At 36.3% G+C, this 17,206-nt stretch overlaps 1 protein-coding gene across 2 annotated transcripts in view; it reads left to right on the top strand.

The window, feature by feature from the left end:
• Positions 1 to 1,560, top strand: part of KLHL1 (kelch-like family member 1) — a 541,448-nt gene extending 539,888 nt beyond the window's left edge. For both annotated transcript variants that reach the window (XM_010842287.1, XM_010842286.1), the window contains one exon: positions 1,501 to 1,560. In XM_010842287.1, the coding sequence (XP_010840589.1) occupies positions 1,501 to 1,560 (60 nt within the window). The remainder of the gene's footprint in view (positions 1 to 1,500) is intronic.
• Positions 1,561 to 17,206: the final 15,646 nt, after the last annotated feature.

Raw genomic sequence — 17,206 nt, 5'->3', positions numbered from 1 at the left:
TGGAACTATGCATAGTAATTTTCAGTGCTAAATGCACATAGAGAGCATCTGGGGAACTCTTCAAAAATACTACGCAGAACTCATGTCATTCCTATTGAATGGTGGGCCTTGAGTAGTTATATTTTGTAAAAGCTCCTTAGATGGCTATGACATGAAGCAACACTTGAAAATCATTGGAAACTAAAAGAGACAGTGGAAACTGTGTGCAATTTGGGGTCAGAAATATTGAAAATTGTAGACCTAAATGTTACCAGATTTATATCTCTTCATACTCCATTTACTATAATATAGAGATGACAACATATGATGGGATTATAAAAGTGACTGTGGTGATCAACAAAAATTATTCTTAATACACAATATGCTATCAATATATCACATGCTCCTTTTTGCCTTTCACTTTGAGCAAATATCTGTGAAAAAGACAGGAGACATAACATTAACCTTTTTTAAAAAGACACTGTATTAAATGAAAGGTATAAAAAATGATATGAGAAGATTTTCTATTTGTTTTAACCTATAGAAAGATAGCAGGTGACAATAAGCACAATTAAAAGAACTAATGTATAATTAGATAATGGTGGTAATTTTCATATGTAGAGGATGGGATAGTGTCCTTTCTCAATCAATAAGATAGTGTATATGATCTGAAGTTATTTTGCTCTCAGCTACTTCATTTGCTACACTTGATTAATTTTATCTTCAGTTTGAAATAATATCCTATAATTTCTAATCTACCTGATATTTTTATGTAAATGAATTATTCTTAGAAAACTGTATCTAAAAATCATTGATCTCAAAAGTTCAAATTATTAAATTCTTAGCTTACCTCCATGGAATAAATTTTTATTACAAATTCTTTAAAATTATTGCTTTCAATATATTTCTAGCCAATTTCATATTCAGGGTTATTTTTTAAAAATCTCAGTTCTCATCAATAACACTTATAATATGGATTTTAAAATAGGCCCTGTAGCAATTGTAATTATGTTCTATTGATGATAGCATATTGAAATCACATCATTAAATGTCTCTGTTTAGAATGAATTAATAACACATTTTATTCAGTATAATATCTTTGGAAATGACTTTCCAGTGACTTCAATAGTGAAGCAACTATTTCATCTAAAATATGCTACAAGCTATCAATTTGAAATTTCATCAAAAATGTGTCCAGGCAAGCTCCAGAAAAAATCTTTGCTGACAACTTTCCTATAGAAGCTTCACTTCATTAAATATCATTAAAGAATTTATTACTTTTATCAAAATTCCACAAATAATTGTAGGTTTTAAATACTTCAATATTCATATTATTTTATATAAATGCCATTTTTATTGTTTCCATGTTTATTGTATTACTTGCAGATATATTGGGAAATGATAATCATATTTATTAATATTTTCATGGATATGAATGAATGATTTAAATACATTATAATCTGTATATTTTTCCATAACAATAAAATGTGTCTTAAATCATATTTCTTTTTTTTTCAACAGATGGCTTCCTTGAATATTGGAAGAGCCGGTGCCTGTGTAGTAGTCATCAAGCAACCTTGACTTATATTTTTGGAGATATTTTATTTGCTGGAGTGGTTATTTTTATATTAAAGGGCAGGAATGAGAACTTCTGGAGATGAAAATTCTTCAAGAAAAAAGATTTTGGTAGATTTACCTACTGAGATCAAAAAAGGTAGAAGATGAAACAGAATTATGGGAAACAAGAGAACATCAAACTGCTGTGGGAACACTATCTGGTTGTATGTTAGTTCAGGAATGGTTATTGGTAATTTGTTTTGTATTGTAGCATACAATAACTAGAGTTACCAAGGCTCGTATTTCTTGGGCAGTTAAAAGGAGAGAGAAAGATTTCTGACATGGATAATTTCATGACTAAAGCTCATTCAATGTTTTATAATCTGTGATGATATTCCAGAGGTTGCCAAGAGTAGAAGACTTGATATTTCATCTGACAGAATCTGATTGATTCTGCCTTAATTTCCTAATCAGATGTGGTCATACCAGGAGGTGGAATGATGCTTTATTAAACAAACATGCTTTTTCCTGATTTTCCTAAACTATGAGGACAATTAGAGAAACAGATTCATGCTTGCCTCTTGCACTCAGAAAACAAATCAAAGCTGCATATGTCATCCATGAGGATGGTTGAATTTTATTGCAACTGTATTAGCAATTTGAAATTGGCAAACACAAAGGATTGTTTTCATTAAGCTTACTATATTGCTTTGCTTTTTGATCACACTGAGAATCAATACAATTAAAGGCTTTTGCCTTATGATGAGTTCAGTGTAAGCATGGAAACTAGTTATTCTGAATGTTTAATATATATATATATATGTATGTGTGTGTGTGTGTATATATATATATATATATATATATCCATTGCATGTTGAAACCCTTTAGAATTTTGTTCATAAAACATCTTAGAATTTTGAGGGAGAAATCTTTGATACATTCATTTGCAGTGTTAATGGCCATTGTCAGAAGGACGGCAGACTTCAGACTCTCATTCCCTACTTTTCAAACTTGCTACATTGATAAGCACATTATTCTATGCCAAATGTTTGTAATTGTTTAAAGCATATAGTGGAAATGTTATACAATGTCTTCAATAGATCCAGGTAAATGTTAAATATAATTAATAAATAATAGAAAATTTGCTTTTATCAGTGTACCTTTTTTCAATAAATTTTAATTCAGAACAGAATAAAAAATTCACAAGTTATTCTGCAAAAATAGGCACGTTTTGTTGCTTAAACTTTCATAAATCAAGGAGCATATATTTTCATCAAAATAAGCTTATTTCTTCCTAAATATTATGCTGTCACAAAATGCAATCTCTATTGATTTTTTTTATGATCACTCACTTGAGACAGCAATAATGCTTAGAAAATTCGTATCCCATAATGAGAGTGCTGACAATCATACTGCTGCTGCTGCTTCTGCTAAGTCACTTGGGTCGTGTCCGACTCTGTGTGACCCCGTAGACAGCAGTACACCAGACTCCCCCGTCCCTGGGATTCTCCAGGCAAGAACACTGGAGTGGGTTGCCATTTCCTTCTCCAACCCATGAAAGCGAAAAGTGAAAGTGAAGTCGCTAAGTAGTGTCCGACTCTTAGTGACCCCATGGACTGCAGCCTAGCAGGCTCGCCTGTCCATGGGATTTTCCAGGCAAGAGTACTGGAGTGGGGTGCCGTTGCCTTCTCCGGATAATCATGCAGGAACTATCAATAGAAAGAAAGTCCCTCATTTTGAGTCAGTGTAAAACATGTAATTGAATTTTATTGTTGGGTAGTGGAAAAATATCAGAAACCTAGAAACCAAGAAAATATTGATAGTTTGTGTAAAGGAAATATTAGGAAATCCAATGTTTTTCCAATGTGTATATGTGATAAAATATTATCAGTCACATTTCAGAAAATAACATAATTATAAATACAAGATGTTAAGGAAGTATCAGTGATTTTTAATTGTAGTTAAAAGATATATAGCTTGAAATGCATATTTTAGCCATTTCAAATTATGCAGTTTACAATTCAATTTTTTTTTTTGCCTATATGTTCTCTTCAATACATAGAACATGTGGATAATATCAGCTAACTGGAGTGGACAACTTATACTTGAAATGTTAAAGAATAGAGGGGAAAGTAAAATGATATATATCTATTTTTCAACCATTAAAAGTTTGTGGCAGTCATATTTAAAACTTGGTTAATACATTTATCAATGTTTCTACAAATAATTTTTTTCCCTAAGAGGAATATTCCACCAAACAACTTTGCTGTATCCAACCAAATATTTTCGATATGTGAAACATATTAGCTTGCTGCTGCTTGCATTTCATACTGAGTGTACACACCCAGTTTACCAGTCAAGGACATTGAAGAGCAGTTTGGGGAATAAACTCAAAGCTTATATGAGATAAGAAGAATGGATATTATTTTGTCATTTACTTAAAAATATATTGTCCTCCAAGGTTACATGCTAAATGAGTTTCAGGATGTACCATCTACCCTGCTATGACTCCAATCCAGGATTCTTGAAATTTAGCTTTGTCAACTGGTAATTCAGCTATGCTAAGGACGCCACTTTGGGGTGAAATTTCTGCTAAAGATAGGATTTACTATTTGGCTGTTTAATTAATAAGATACATCTAAAGAAAAGAAGTATGTTAATAGAATATACTATTAATGTTGCTAGTTTTTCTAATATACTGTTCATGTTTTTTATAACATTGATGTCTCTGAAGCATATCTTATTTTTATAAGTAGCTCTATTTAATCTTCAAATATAGTAGTTTTTTGTTTGTTTGCTTGTTTTTAATTTTCCTGGTCCCACCACATATCATGTGAGATCTTATTTCTGCAGATGAGGGATCAAAACTGCAACCCCTGCAGTGGAAGTGCAGAGTCTTAACCACTGGACCACCAGGGAAGTCTCTGTGTAATCTGCAAATATTTTCAATGTTAATGAAATATCAATACTATTATTGATACAAGGAATATATAATATACAATTGTCCCACCATATCCATGCATCATTGGCCTGCCAATGCCCATCAAAGGCAAGGACCTGCCCTGGGTGTCATAGTTTGTAGATGCTCAAGACCCATAGTCATGATTCGCATTCGTGGGTCCCACCAACCTCAGACTGTGTAGTATTGTATTTATTGAAAAAATATCCATATGTAAGTTAACCCATGCAGTTAGAATCCATGTTGTTCAAGAGTTAACTATAGTTCAAAATTATTTATAAAATTATAATCACATCCAAGTGTCCATACATGATAGTACTGGAATTTTTAATGTCACACATTAAAACCCAATATAACACAAATTTACAGATTGAACGTAATAAAAAATAATATTTGTAAGTTTCTCCTGGGTAGATATCGCAACAAAGACCAAATAAGACTAGATGCATTAGTGAAATCAGCTGAGAATGTCTAAGGAGATTAAATTGTTAATTATTTTATACATAGCTTGAAGAAAAAAAAATCTATTTAGAAAATAAAATAAGTAACTGCTAAAATCTATGATAAAACAATAACTTTGAAAATTAACATTTAAATATAGGCTAAAACATAATGCTGAAATATCTAGTCATATTTCTAGATTGAAATGTTACTATAAATTTTTTAAGATTTTGAGGCTTTTGGGACCTCTTAAACATATCCATGTCACTCTTAAAAACTATGCATAAAAAAAAAAAAACTATGCATAGTGGTTTTAGTATTTTAAAAGATGTGAAAGTAGCGGCAGAAGTAATAAGAGAAATAAGAATCAAAGTTAATCTTTTTGGCAAAAAGGGAAACAGTTCGCTATCCCCAAAATACCATTTTTGAGGTATTTGGACATAAGGATTATCTTGAACTGGCTATTTTTTAAGAAACAGCAGACACAGAAAAATCTCTGTAAACTAGGTAGACATACTGTTAGAGACATTTGTATTTATATGAGAAATTCCATTTGTAAAGGTACCTCCCTCTCTGTACAGGAAGAGGATGATAACTAAATATCTAGAGACGCTAACAGTGGAAAAAGCAAATCTGATTAGCCACCTTACCCTACTTACTGTGATTTTACTGGTCTCATTAGTGGCTCCTCCAACTCCAGTATCTTCTTTTGTCTTTAGCTTAAAATGATAAGCTTTGTTAATGATTTTAATGCTTTTCTAGATATGACAAGATTGAAAAAACAAAAAGCTCAGAAAACCTTCTGAAAATATCTAACTATGTAAAGACTTGTTTTGTCAGGTTTTCCCAAAGCACAGAATGCCTCATTCCTGATCTCTGCCCTAAATATATATTTCAGGGTGATTTTTAAGTTCAGTGACTGCAGTGGCAAGGGACTTAATCCTTGTCAAAGAAGATGGTGAGTGACAATTTTTCATTCAAACAGGTGATGATCATCTCACTTTATTTTATGAATGTGATATCTCTAAATCCTTAAGACTTTGATGGTAAAAGAATACTTGTTTCCTATTACACTGATATATGATTTTTTTTTTCCTAACACTTTTGGTCTTTTTCACTGTTCATTCACTCTAAATGATAGTGAACCAGTAGTATTGCAATAGATTGCTGATAGTGGTGGGAAAATAAACTAAATAAACAAAAAAATTCTCCAATCCAGAAAACCCTGCCACAAAAATACTAGAAAAAAATTTATTATTTAATAAGCATAAAACCAGAATGTAATACACATCACACATAACATGCTATGAGGTGGCAAAGACAGAAAGCTCATCCTTTTCTGTAGCCAAGCAGACACAACTTATTAAGCATTATTTTTCAAAATAAACAATATTTGCTTCTTAAGTAAGAGGAACTGAACATTTGTCATATAGTTCATCCTAACTTTACTCAGCAGTTGCTTTTTAAAAAAACTACTAATGTGACTTGTAAAATTTGAACACCAATTTCAGCCATTATTTCTCTGTAAACTCTATTTCCATCTCAGTTTTCTCAATGAAGGTACCAACTAAGGCATCAGTAATCCTGTCTAGTTCTCATATGAAATCCATGTACTGCAGGGTAAACTTTATTAGGAATAAAAGTATTTTTTTTCTCATCTACTTTCATTTTGTCTAATTTTTCAATGGGTTCAAAAACTAAATGAGGAGGAGTGTGCTATATATTGGATTCCCTCCAAGCCCAAGTAGCAAAAGTTAACTAGGTGAAATGTGTATATGATAAGCAGAGAATTCCAATTACAAAACCCTACAATTTATAAAAAGGAAGTTATATGCAAGAGAAATTGTATGTTCATTCTATGCCCATTATTTTATAATCTGTTTTAGTCTTACTGAGACTAGATAGGACAGAAGTAATCCCTGGTCTCAAGGAGCCAAGTTTGGCTTAAGATTCTTATTCACCTTCATTCTCCTAAGATGATAAGTTCAAGTTTGCTTGGGAACTAACTATCAGCTTGCTTGTGTTAACAAACAAAAGTCAACCAAGTCAATTTTGAAGACCTAATTGACTTCATTCAATGATTCATGAACTGGGCGGCACCCCATTTAGGAACTAGAAGAAAGCTTGCTGCTAAGTCACTTCAGTTGTGTCCGACTCTGTGCGATCCCATAGACGGCAGCCTACCAGGCTCCCCAGTCCCTGGGATTCTCCAGGCAAGACCACTGGAGTGGGTTGCCATTTCCTTCTCCAGTGCATGAAAGTGAAAAGTGAAAGTGAAGTCGCTCAGTCGTGTCCGACTCTTAGTAACCCCATGGATTGCAACCTACTAGTCTCCTCCATCCATGGGATTTTCCAGGCAAGAGTACTGGAGTGGGGTGCCATTGCCTTCTCCAAGAAGAAAGCTTAGAGAGGGTTATACAAAATGGAAGGAAGGACATATGTCCTTCCTACTTTATAGGAAGGACATAAGGCAAGGGAGCTATTGGCAAAAGAAAGGACATAATTATGTTTAGGCAAAGATGTCTTCTTTGGTGGGGGGAGGAAATATCATATGTTTTATTAGGCAGATTGCCACTTCTTTCCCTTGAGGATGATGTAAGTCTTACCTGAGACATTATTTCGTTGGTGATGATCAGGCATTTCTGAACTGCTTGATTAAAATCACATTTGTGAAAGTCAAAATGACAATTAGGTTAAGTGTTAAATCTAAGTTTGGTATCATGGACTTTAGCACAAGTAATACTGTTTTAGGCCTACAGTCTTCATTTTAACACTTAGAAGGGCAAACCACTTCCCTTGCTTATTTAGAAACTTGTATTTTCAAAATAAATTATATTTAGAATTGGTATATTAGCTCAGTTGATAAAAAATCCGCCTGCAGTGCAGGAGACTCTGATCTGATTCCTAGGTCTGGAAGATACAATGGAGAAGGGATAGGCTACCCACTCCAGTATTCTTGGGCTTTCCTGGTGTCTCAGTTAGTAAAGAATCTGTCTGCAATGTGGAAGACCTGAGTTCGATCCCTGGGTTGGGAAGATCCACTGTAGAAGGGAACGGCTATCCACTCCAGTATTCTGGCTGGATAATTTCATGCACTATATAGTCCATGGGGTCACAGAGTTGGACATGACTGCACAACTTTCACTTTCACTTTAATATAGACAATGGAGAAAATAAAACCCACAGCATCAACATCTTTTGTATCAAACTGAGGGACACTGACAAGAATACACAGAAGAGCTGTACAAAAAAGATCTTCACAGCCCAGAAAATCATGATGGTGTGATCACTCACCTAGAGCCAGACATCCTGGAATGTGAAGTCAAGTGGGCCTTAGAAAGCATCACTACGAACAAAGCTAGTGGAGGTGATGGAATTCCAGTTGAGCTATTCCAAATTCTGAAAGATGATGCTGTGAAAGTGCTGCACTCAATATGCCAGCAAATTTGGAAAACTCAGCAGTGACCACAGGACTGGAAAAGGTCAGTTTTCATTCCAATCCCAAAGAAAGGCCATGCCAAAGAATGCTCAAACTACTGCATGATTGCACTCATCTTACATGCTAGTAAAATAATGGTCTAAATTCTCCAAGCCAGGCTTTAGCAATACATGAGCCGTGAAATTCCTGATGTGCAAGCTGGTTTTTGAAAAGGCAGAGGAACCAGAGATCAAATTGCCAACATCTGCTGGATCATGGAAAAATCAAGAGAGTTCCAAAAAACATCTATTTCTGCTTTATTGACTATGCCTAAGCCTTTGACTGTGTGGATCACAATAAACTGTAGAAAATTCTGAAAGAGATGGGAATACCAGACCATCTGACCTGCTTCTTGAGAAATCTATAGGCAGGTCAGGAAGCAACAGTTAGAACTGGACATGGAACAACAGACTGTTTCCAAATAGGAAAAGGAGTACGTCAAGGCTGTATATTTAACCCTGCTTATTTAACTTCTATGAAGAGTACATCATGAGAAATGCTGGGCTGGAAGAAGCATAAGCGGGAATCAAGAGTGCTGGGAGAAATATAAATTACCTCAGATATGCAGATGACACCACCCTTATAGCAGAAACTGAAGAGGAACAAAAAAGCCTCTTGATGAAGGTGAAAGTGGAGAGTGAAAAAGTTGGCTTAAAGCTCTACATTCAGAAAATGAAGATCATGGCATCTGGTCCCATCACTTCATGGGAAATAGATGGGGAAACAGTGTCATATTTTAGGTTTTTGGGGTTCCAAAAGCACTGCAGATGGTGACTTCAGCCATGAAATTGAAAGACGCTTACTCCTTGGAAGGAAAGTTATGACCAACCTAGATAGCATATTCAAAAGCAGAGACATTACTTTGCCAACAAAGGTCCATCTAGTCAAGGCTGTGGTTTTTCCGGTGGTCATGTATAGATGTGAGAGTTGGACTGTGTAGAAGGCTGAGTGCCAAAGAATTGATGCTTTTGAACTGTGGTGTTGGAGAAGACTCTTCAGAGTCCCTTGGCCTGCAAGGAGATCCAACCAGTCCATTCTGAAGGAGATCAGCCCTGGGATTTCTTTGGAAGGAATGATGCTAAAGCTGAAACTCCAGTACTTTGGCCACCTCATGCGAAGAGTTGACTCATTGGAAAAGACTCTGATGCTTGTAGGGATTGGGGGCAAGAAGAGAAGGGGATGACAGAGGTTGAGATGGCTGGATGGCATCACTGACTCAATGGACGTGAATCTCAGTGAACTCCGGGAGTTGGTGATGGACAGGGAGGCCTGGTGTGCTGTGATTCATGGGGTCGCAAAGAGTCAGACACAACTGAGTGACTGAACTGAACTGAACTGAGGGACACTATTAAAATGTTTGTTTTGGGAGCCAAGATAGCAGAGGAGACGATGCAGAGTTCACATCTCCCCAGCATTAAGCCATTTTCCAGATGCTGGTGAAGGGACCACAACAGCGAGGCTGATGGGAGGAATCATAGAGCAACCAGTAGGATTTCAGGGGACAGAGTAATGGGAGAAATGGAGATGGGTTTGGGCTGACACATCTGAGCGGCAGCTGGGGAAGAGAAGGTGTTCACATGCCTGGAGTGGCAGACTTACCTCAGGGTGATTCACTGGGGAAGGAGGGACCCTTGAGGCTTGGAGAATTGGGGATAACATTCCTGGTGTTTCCTCCACCCACTTGGCTAAAGGAGCCTGCTGAGGTCCCAGGCCTGGAACTATGCCCTCTGATCTCCCTTTTCCTGTGTGGAGCCTGGTGCCATTGGAGCAGGGAAGGACAGGAATCTGATGGACTGGGAGAAATCCTTAAGCTTTGGGGTGTTGGGTTAGCCACCTGACTTTCCTCAGCTGAAGCCTGTGCCTGATTCCTCATCATCCAAGGCCAGAGGTACTCCAGAGCCCCTCTAAGTTAGGCTGAGGCTCGGATTTGCCCCTGTACACACAGAACCACCCCTGCCCAGACACTTCTGGCATCATGGATCCTAAGTCTAGACCCTGCTCCCACCTAAGACCTGCTACTCACAGGCAACACTTTTCCTGATTTATTGTTTTGGAGGGTTTTTTTTTTGTTGTTGTTAGTTTGTTTTTGTTTTACTTTTGTTCTTTGCTATTGGGATTCTGTTTTACTTCTGATTATCTTTTCATGTATCTTCTTATTTTTCTAATACACCTGTTAGTTTCCAGATTTATTTTATTTTTTTATTCCTTGTGATTGTTTTCCTTTTCTCTTGTTCTCTATTTTTCTTTGTGCCATGCTGTGTGGCATGTGGGATATCAGTTCAAGGGCCAGGGACTGGGGCTCAGCTCCTGTGTTGGGAGCACTTAGTTTGAAACACCGGACTAACCTCAGATCCCAGGGAATATTAATTGCTGTGAGGTCTCCCAGAGATCCACAACTCAACACTGAGACAGCTCTAACCAACTACTTTCAAACACCGGTGTTGGAAACCTCAGGACAAAAAACCAGTAATATAGGAACACCATCTCACCCATCCAAAAAAAAAAAAGAAAAGGAAATTAGACGAGAAAAAAAAAAGTAACAGAGAAGCAAGGTAAAAACCTGCAAAACCAAAAAAATAACAAAGAAATAGGTAACCTATGTGAAAAATAATTTATAGTAAAGATAGTAAAGATGATCCTGAATTTCAGAGATAAAATGGAAAAAAAAAAAAGGCAAGAAACATTTAATGAACACCTGGATAATTAAGTTGCTCCAGCAAAAGAGTTCCAGAAAAATATATATTTCTGCTTTATTGACTATGACAAAGCCTTTGACTGTGTGGATCACAATAAACTGTGGAAAATTCTGAAAGAGATGGGAATACCAGACTACCTGACCTGCCTCTTGAGAAATCTGTATGCAGGTCAGGAAGCAACAGCTAGAACTGCACATGGAACAACAGACTGGTTCCAAATAGGGAAAGGAGTACGTCAAGGCTGTATATTGTCACCCTGCTTATTTAACTTCTATGCAGAGTACATAATGAGAAACGCTGGGCTGGAAGAAGCACAAGCTGGAATCAAGATTTCTGGGAGAAATATCAATCATCTCAGATATGCAGATGACACCACCCTTATGGCAGAAAGTGAAGAGGAACTAAAAAGCCTCTTGATGAAGGTGAAAGTGGAGAGTGAAAAAGTTGGCTTAAAGCTCAACATTCAGAAAACAAAGATCATGGCGTCCGGTACCACCACTTACTGGGAAATAGATGGGGAAACAGTGGAAACATATCAGACTTTATTTTTTTGGGCTCCAAAAGCACTGCAGATGGTGACTGCAGCCATGAAATTAAAAGACACTTACTCCTTGGAAGGAAGGTTATGACCAAACTAGATAGCCTATTCAAAAACAGAGACATTACTTTGCCAACAAAGGTCCGTCTAGTCAAGGCTATGGTTTTTCCAGTAGTCATGTATGGATGTGAGAGTTGGACTGTGAAGAAGGCTGAGCACCGAAGAATTGATGCTTTTGAACTGTGGTGTTGAAGAAGACTCTTGAGAGTCCTTTGGACTGCAAGGAGATCCATTCAGTCCATTCTGAAGGAGATCAGCCCTGGGATTTCTTTGGAAGGAATGATGCTAAAGCTGAAACTCCAGTATTTTGGCCACCTCATGCAAAGAGTTGACTCACTGGAAAAGACTCTGATGCTGGGAGGGATTGGGGGCAGGAGGAGAAGGGGATGACAGAGGATGAGATGGCTGGATGGCATCACTGACTCGATGGACGTGAGTCTCAGTGAACTCTGGGAGTTGGTGATGGACAGGGAGGCCTGGCGTGCTGCGATTCATGGAGTCGCAGAAATTCGGACATGACTGAGTGACAGAACTGAACTGAACTGACTGAGTCATGTCTGCCTCTTTGTGACCCCATGGACATGAGGCGCCTCTGTCCATAGGATTCTCCAGGCAAGAATACTGGAATGGAGTACTATGCCCTCCTCCAGGGGATCTTCCAGGCCCGGGGATTGAACCTGCATCTCATGTCTGTGCATTGGCAGGCAGGTTCTTTACCACGAGTGCCACATGGCTTCTCTCATGGCTCAGTGGGTAAGCAATCTTCCTGCAATGCAGGAGACACAAGAAACATAGGTTTGATCCCTGGGTTGGTTAGACCCTTTGGAGAAGGAAATGGCAACCCACTCCAGTATTCTTGCCTGGAGAATCCCAAGGACAGAGGAGACTTGTGGGCTACAGTCCATGGGGTACCAAAGAGTTGGACATGACTGAGTGACTATCACCTCTACCACATACTAAAAGAACTAAAGAATAAACAAACAGTGATGAACAACACAATAACTGAAATTAAAAATACTGTAGAAGAAATCAATTGCAGAATAACTGAGGCAGATGAACAGATAAGTGAACTGGAAGATAGGATCGTGGAAATAACTGCTGAAGAACAGAATAAAGAAAGAATGTAAAGAATAGAGGACAGTCTCAAAGACTTCTGGTACAATATTAAATGCATCAACGTTTAAATTATACTGCTACCAGAAGAGTAAGAAAAATAGAAAGGGTCTAAGAAAATTAGAAAAGATCATAGTCAAAAATGTCCTTAACATGGGGAGAGGAAATAAAATAACTAACAAGTCAGAAAGCAGAGTCCCATACAGAATAAGCCCTAGAAGAGCCACACCAAAACATATATTAATGATAGCACCAAAAATTAAACACAAAGAAAAAATATTAAAAGCAACAAAATAAAAGCAAAAAGTAACATACAAGGGGTGTGTGTGTGTGTGCAAACGTTCACTAAGTTGCTTCAGTTGTGTCTGACTCTTTGCCAACCCATGGACTGTAGTCCACCAGACTCCTTGGTCCATAGGATTATCTATGCAATATACTGGAGTGGGTTACTATGCCCTCCTCCAGTGAATCTTCTCCACCCAGGGACTAAACCCACATCCCTCATGTTTCTTTATTGGCAGGTGGGTTCTTTACCACTAGTGCCACTTGGAAAGCCCTAACATGCAAGGAAATCCACATAAAACTGTCAGCTGATTTTTCAGAGGAAACCCTTCAGGCCAGAAGAAAGAGTCAGGATATATTTAAAGTGATGAAAAGTAAAAAATAAAAACAACAACAAAAAACCACACAAAGCAAAAGCTTACAACCAAGATCACACTGTGTAACGAGGGTCTCATTCAGATTTAATGAAGAAATCAGAAACTTTACAGGCAAGCAAAGACTAAGAAAATTCAGCACCAATAAACCAGACTCACTACAAATGCAAAAGGAACTTCTCCAAGCAAGAAATGCAAGAGAAGAAAAAGACACAAAAACAAACCTAAAATAATTAAGAAAATGATATATATATATATATCAATGATTACTTTAAATTTAAGTGGATTACCCTTTTACACCATTGGCATGAAAGTAAATTGGTACAGCCACTATGGAGAACAGTATGGCGATTCCTTAGAAGAACTAAAAATAGTACTACTTTATTACCCTGCAATATCATTCTTGGGCATATACTTGGAGAGAAACATGATTGAAAAGGATACAAACAGCCCAATGTTCAATGCAACAATGAAATTGGTCAAGACACGGAAGTAACCTTAATGTCCATTGACAGAGGAATGGATAAAGAATATGTGGTACAAATATACAATGGAATAATACTCAACCATTAAAAATGAAATAATGCCATTTGAAGCAACATGAGTAGACCTGTAGATTGTTTTACTACAAGTCAGACAAAGAAGGAGAACTGCCATATGATATCCCTTGTATGTAAAATCTAATAAAAAAAGATACATATGAATTTCCTACAAAACATAAATGACTCACAGACTTAGAGAACAAATTTGTGGTTGTCAGGTGGGAAGGATGTGGGAAAGGGATAGTTAGGAAGTCTGGGACCGACATGTACACACTGCTATGTTAAAATGTATAGCCAATAGGCTTTTATTGTATAGCACAGGGAACTCTGCTCAATATTACATGGCAGCCTGGATGGGAAGAGAATCTAGAGGAGAATGGATACATTTATTGCATGGCTGAAGTCCTCTGCTGTCCACCTGAAACTGTCCCAACATTGTTAGTTGGCTATACTCTCATGTGAAATAAAAAGTTTAAAGCAATGTAAGTAGATTAAATACCCAAATCAAAAGACAGACTGACTTAATGGATACAAAAAGAGGACCTGTGTATATACTGACTAGAAGAAACCAATTTCAGATTTGGGACACATACAAACTGAAAGTGAGGGCATGGAAAAAATATTCCTTGCAAAATGAAATCAAAAGAAAGCTGAAATAGCAATACTCATAAAATAGACATTAAAATAAAAACTATTACAAGAGATAAAGACAGACAGGACATTGATCAAAGGATCAATTCAAGAAGTCGATATAGTGATTACATATATTTATGCACTCAGTATAGGAACGTGTCAATACATAAGACAAACACTAACAACAATAAAAGGAGAAATTGGCAGTAAGACAATGATAGTGTAGGACTTAGCACTCTAGTTACACCAATAGACAGATCATCCAAATAAAAAATAAATAATGAAAAACACATTTTAAATAACACAATAGGTCAGATAGATTTAACAGATATTTATAGGACAACCCAATCTTAAGTATGCAAATGAATTTTCTTCTAAAGTGCACATGGAATGTTCTTCAGTATAGAAGGAACCCATCTCAACATAATAAAGGTAATATTTGATAAGCCCACAGCAAACATTATTCTCAATGGTGAAAAACTGAAAGCATTCCCCTAATATCAGGAACAAGACAAGGGCTTCCACTCTCACCGCTTTATTCAACATAGTATTAAAAGTCCTAACTACAGCACTTAGAGAAGAAAAAGAAATAAAATGTAATACAGATCAGAAAATAAGAAGTAAAACTCTCATTATTTGCAGATGATATGATACTATACGTAGTAAACCAAAAAGAAACTATTCAGAAAATTACAAGAGCTTATCAGCGAATTTAGAAAAGTCATTGGATACAAGGTCAATACACATAAATTATTTGCATTCCTATGTACTAACAATGAAAAAAAAAAAAACAGAAAGAGAAATTAAGGAATCAATCCCATCCACCATTGCAACAAAAACAATAAAATATATAAGAATAAACCTACCTAAGGAGATAAGATAACTATATACAGAAAATTATAAGACACTGATGAAAGAAATCAAAGGCAGCATAAATAGATGGAGAGATATTCTTTGTTCTTGGGTGGGAAGAATCAATATTGTGAAAATGACTATTCTACCAAATGCAATCTTACATATTCAATGTGATCCCTATCAAATTACCAATGACATTTTTCACAGAACTAGAACAAAAAATTTCACAATATATATGGAAACACAAAAGACCCCAAATAGTCAAACCATTCTGAAGAAAGAAGAATGAAGATGAAGGAATCAACTTTCCTGAGTTCAAACTACTACAAAGATACAATCATCAAGACAGTATGGTACTGGCACAAAAACAGAAATATAGACCAATGGAACAGGATAGAGATCCAAAAGATAAACTCACACACCTATGGGTTCCTTATTTTTGATAAAGGAAGCAAGAATATACAATGGGGCAAAAATGGTCTCTTCAATAATTGGTTCTGGGAAAACTGGACAGCTACATGTAAAAGAATGAAATTAGAATGCTTCCTAACATCATACACAAAGATAAACTCAAAATGGATTAAAGACCTAAATGTAAGACCAGAAACTACAAAACTTTTAGAGGATAACTCAGGCAGAACACTCAGTGACATAAATCAAAGCAAGATTCTCTATGATCCAACTCTTACAGTAATGGAAATAAAAAATAAATAAACAAGTGGGACCTAATTAAACATAAAAGTCTTTGAACAACAAAGAAAATTACAAACAAGGTGAAAAGACAACCCTCAGAATCAGACAAAATAATAGTAAAGGAAACAGTTGACAAAGAGTTAATTTCCAAAATATATGTGCAAGCAACTCAATACCTAAAAACAAACAACCCACAACCCAATCAAAAAGTGGAGAAAAGACCTTAGCACATATTTCTCCAAAGACATACTTCTAAAAAAACATATTAAAAGATGGTCAACATTGCTCATTATTAGAAAATTGCAAATCAAAACTACAGTGAAAAACCACCTCATGCTGGTCAGAATGGCTATCATCAAAATGTCTAAAAGCAGTAAATGCTGGAAAGGGTGTGGAGAAAAGGGAACCCTCTTGCACTGCTGGTGGGAATGTAAATTGATACAGCCACTATGGAAGATGGTATGGAGATTCCTTTAAAACTAGGAATAAAACCACCATATGACCCAGCAATCCCACTCCTAGGCATATACCCTGAGGAAACCAAAATTGAAAAAGACACAAGTACCCCAACATTCATTGCTGCACTATTTACAATAGCTAGAACTTGAAAGCAACCTAGATGTCCATTGACAGATGAATGGATAAAGAAGCTGTGGTACATATATACAATGGAATATTACTCAGTCATAAAAAGAACAACATTGAGTCAGTTCTAATGAGGTACACTATCCTAGAGCCTATTATACAGAGTTAAGTAAGTCAGACAGAGAAATGTAAATATCATATACTAATGTATATATGTGGAATCTAGAAAGATGGTACTGATGAATTTATTTGCATAGCAGCAATGGAGAAACAGACTTAGAAAACAGATGGACACAGGAGGAGGGGAGGAGAGAGAGGGTGAGATGAGATGTATGGACAGAGTAAAATGGAATCTTATAATAACATATGTAAAATAGATAACCAATGAGAATTTGCTGTATGACTCAAGGAATTCAAACAG

The sequence above is a fragment of the Bison bison genome, unplaced genomic scaffold (genome assembly GCF_000754665.1).
Source record: "Bison bison bison isolate TAMUID 2011002044 unplaced genomic scaffold, Bison_UMD1.0 scf7180017864176, whole genome shotgun sequence".
Taxonomy (NCBI): Eukaryota; Metazoa; Chordata; class Mammalia; order Artiodactyla; family Bovidae; genus Bison; species Bison bison.
Note: the sequence above shows the minus strand (reverse complement) of the source record. Positions and strands in the feature narration are given on the sequence as shown.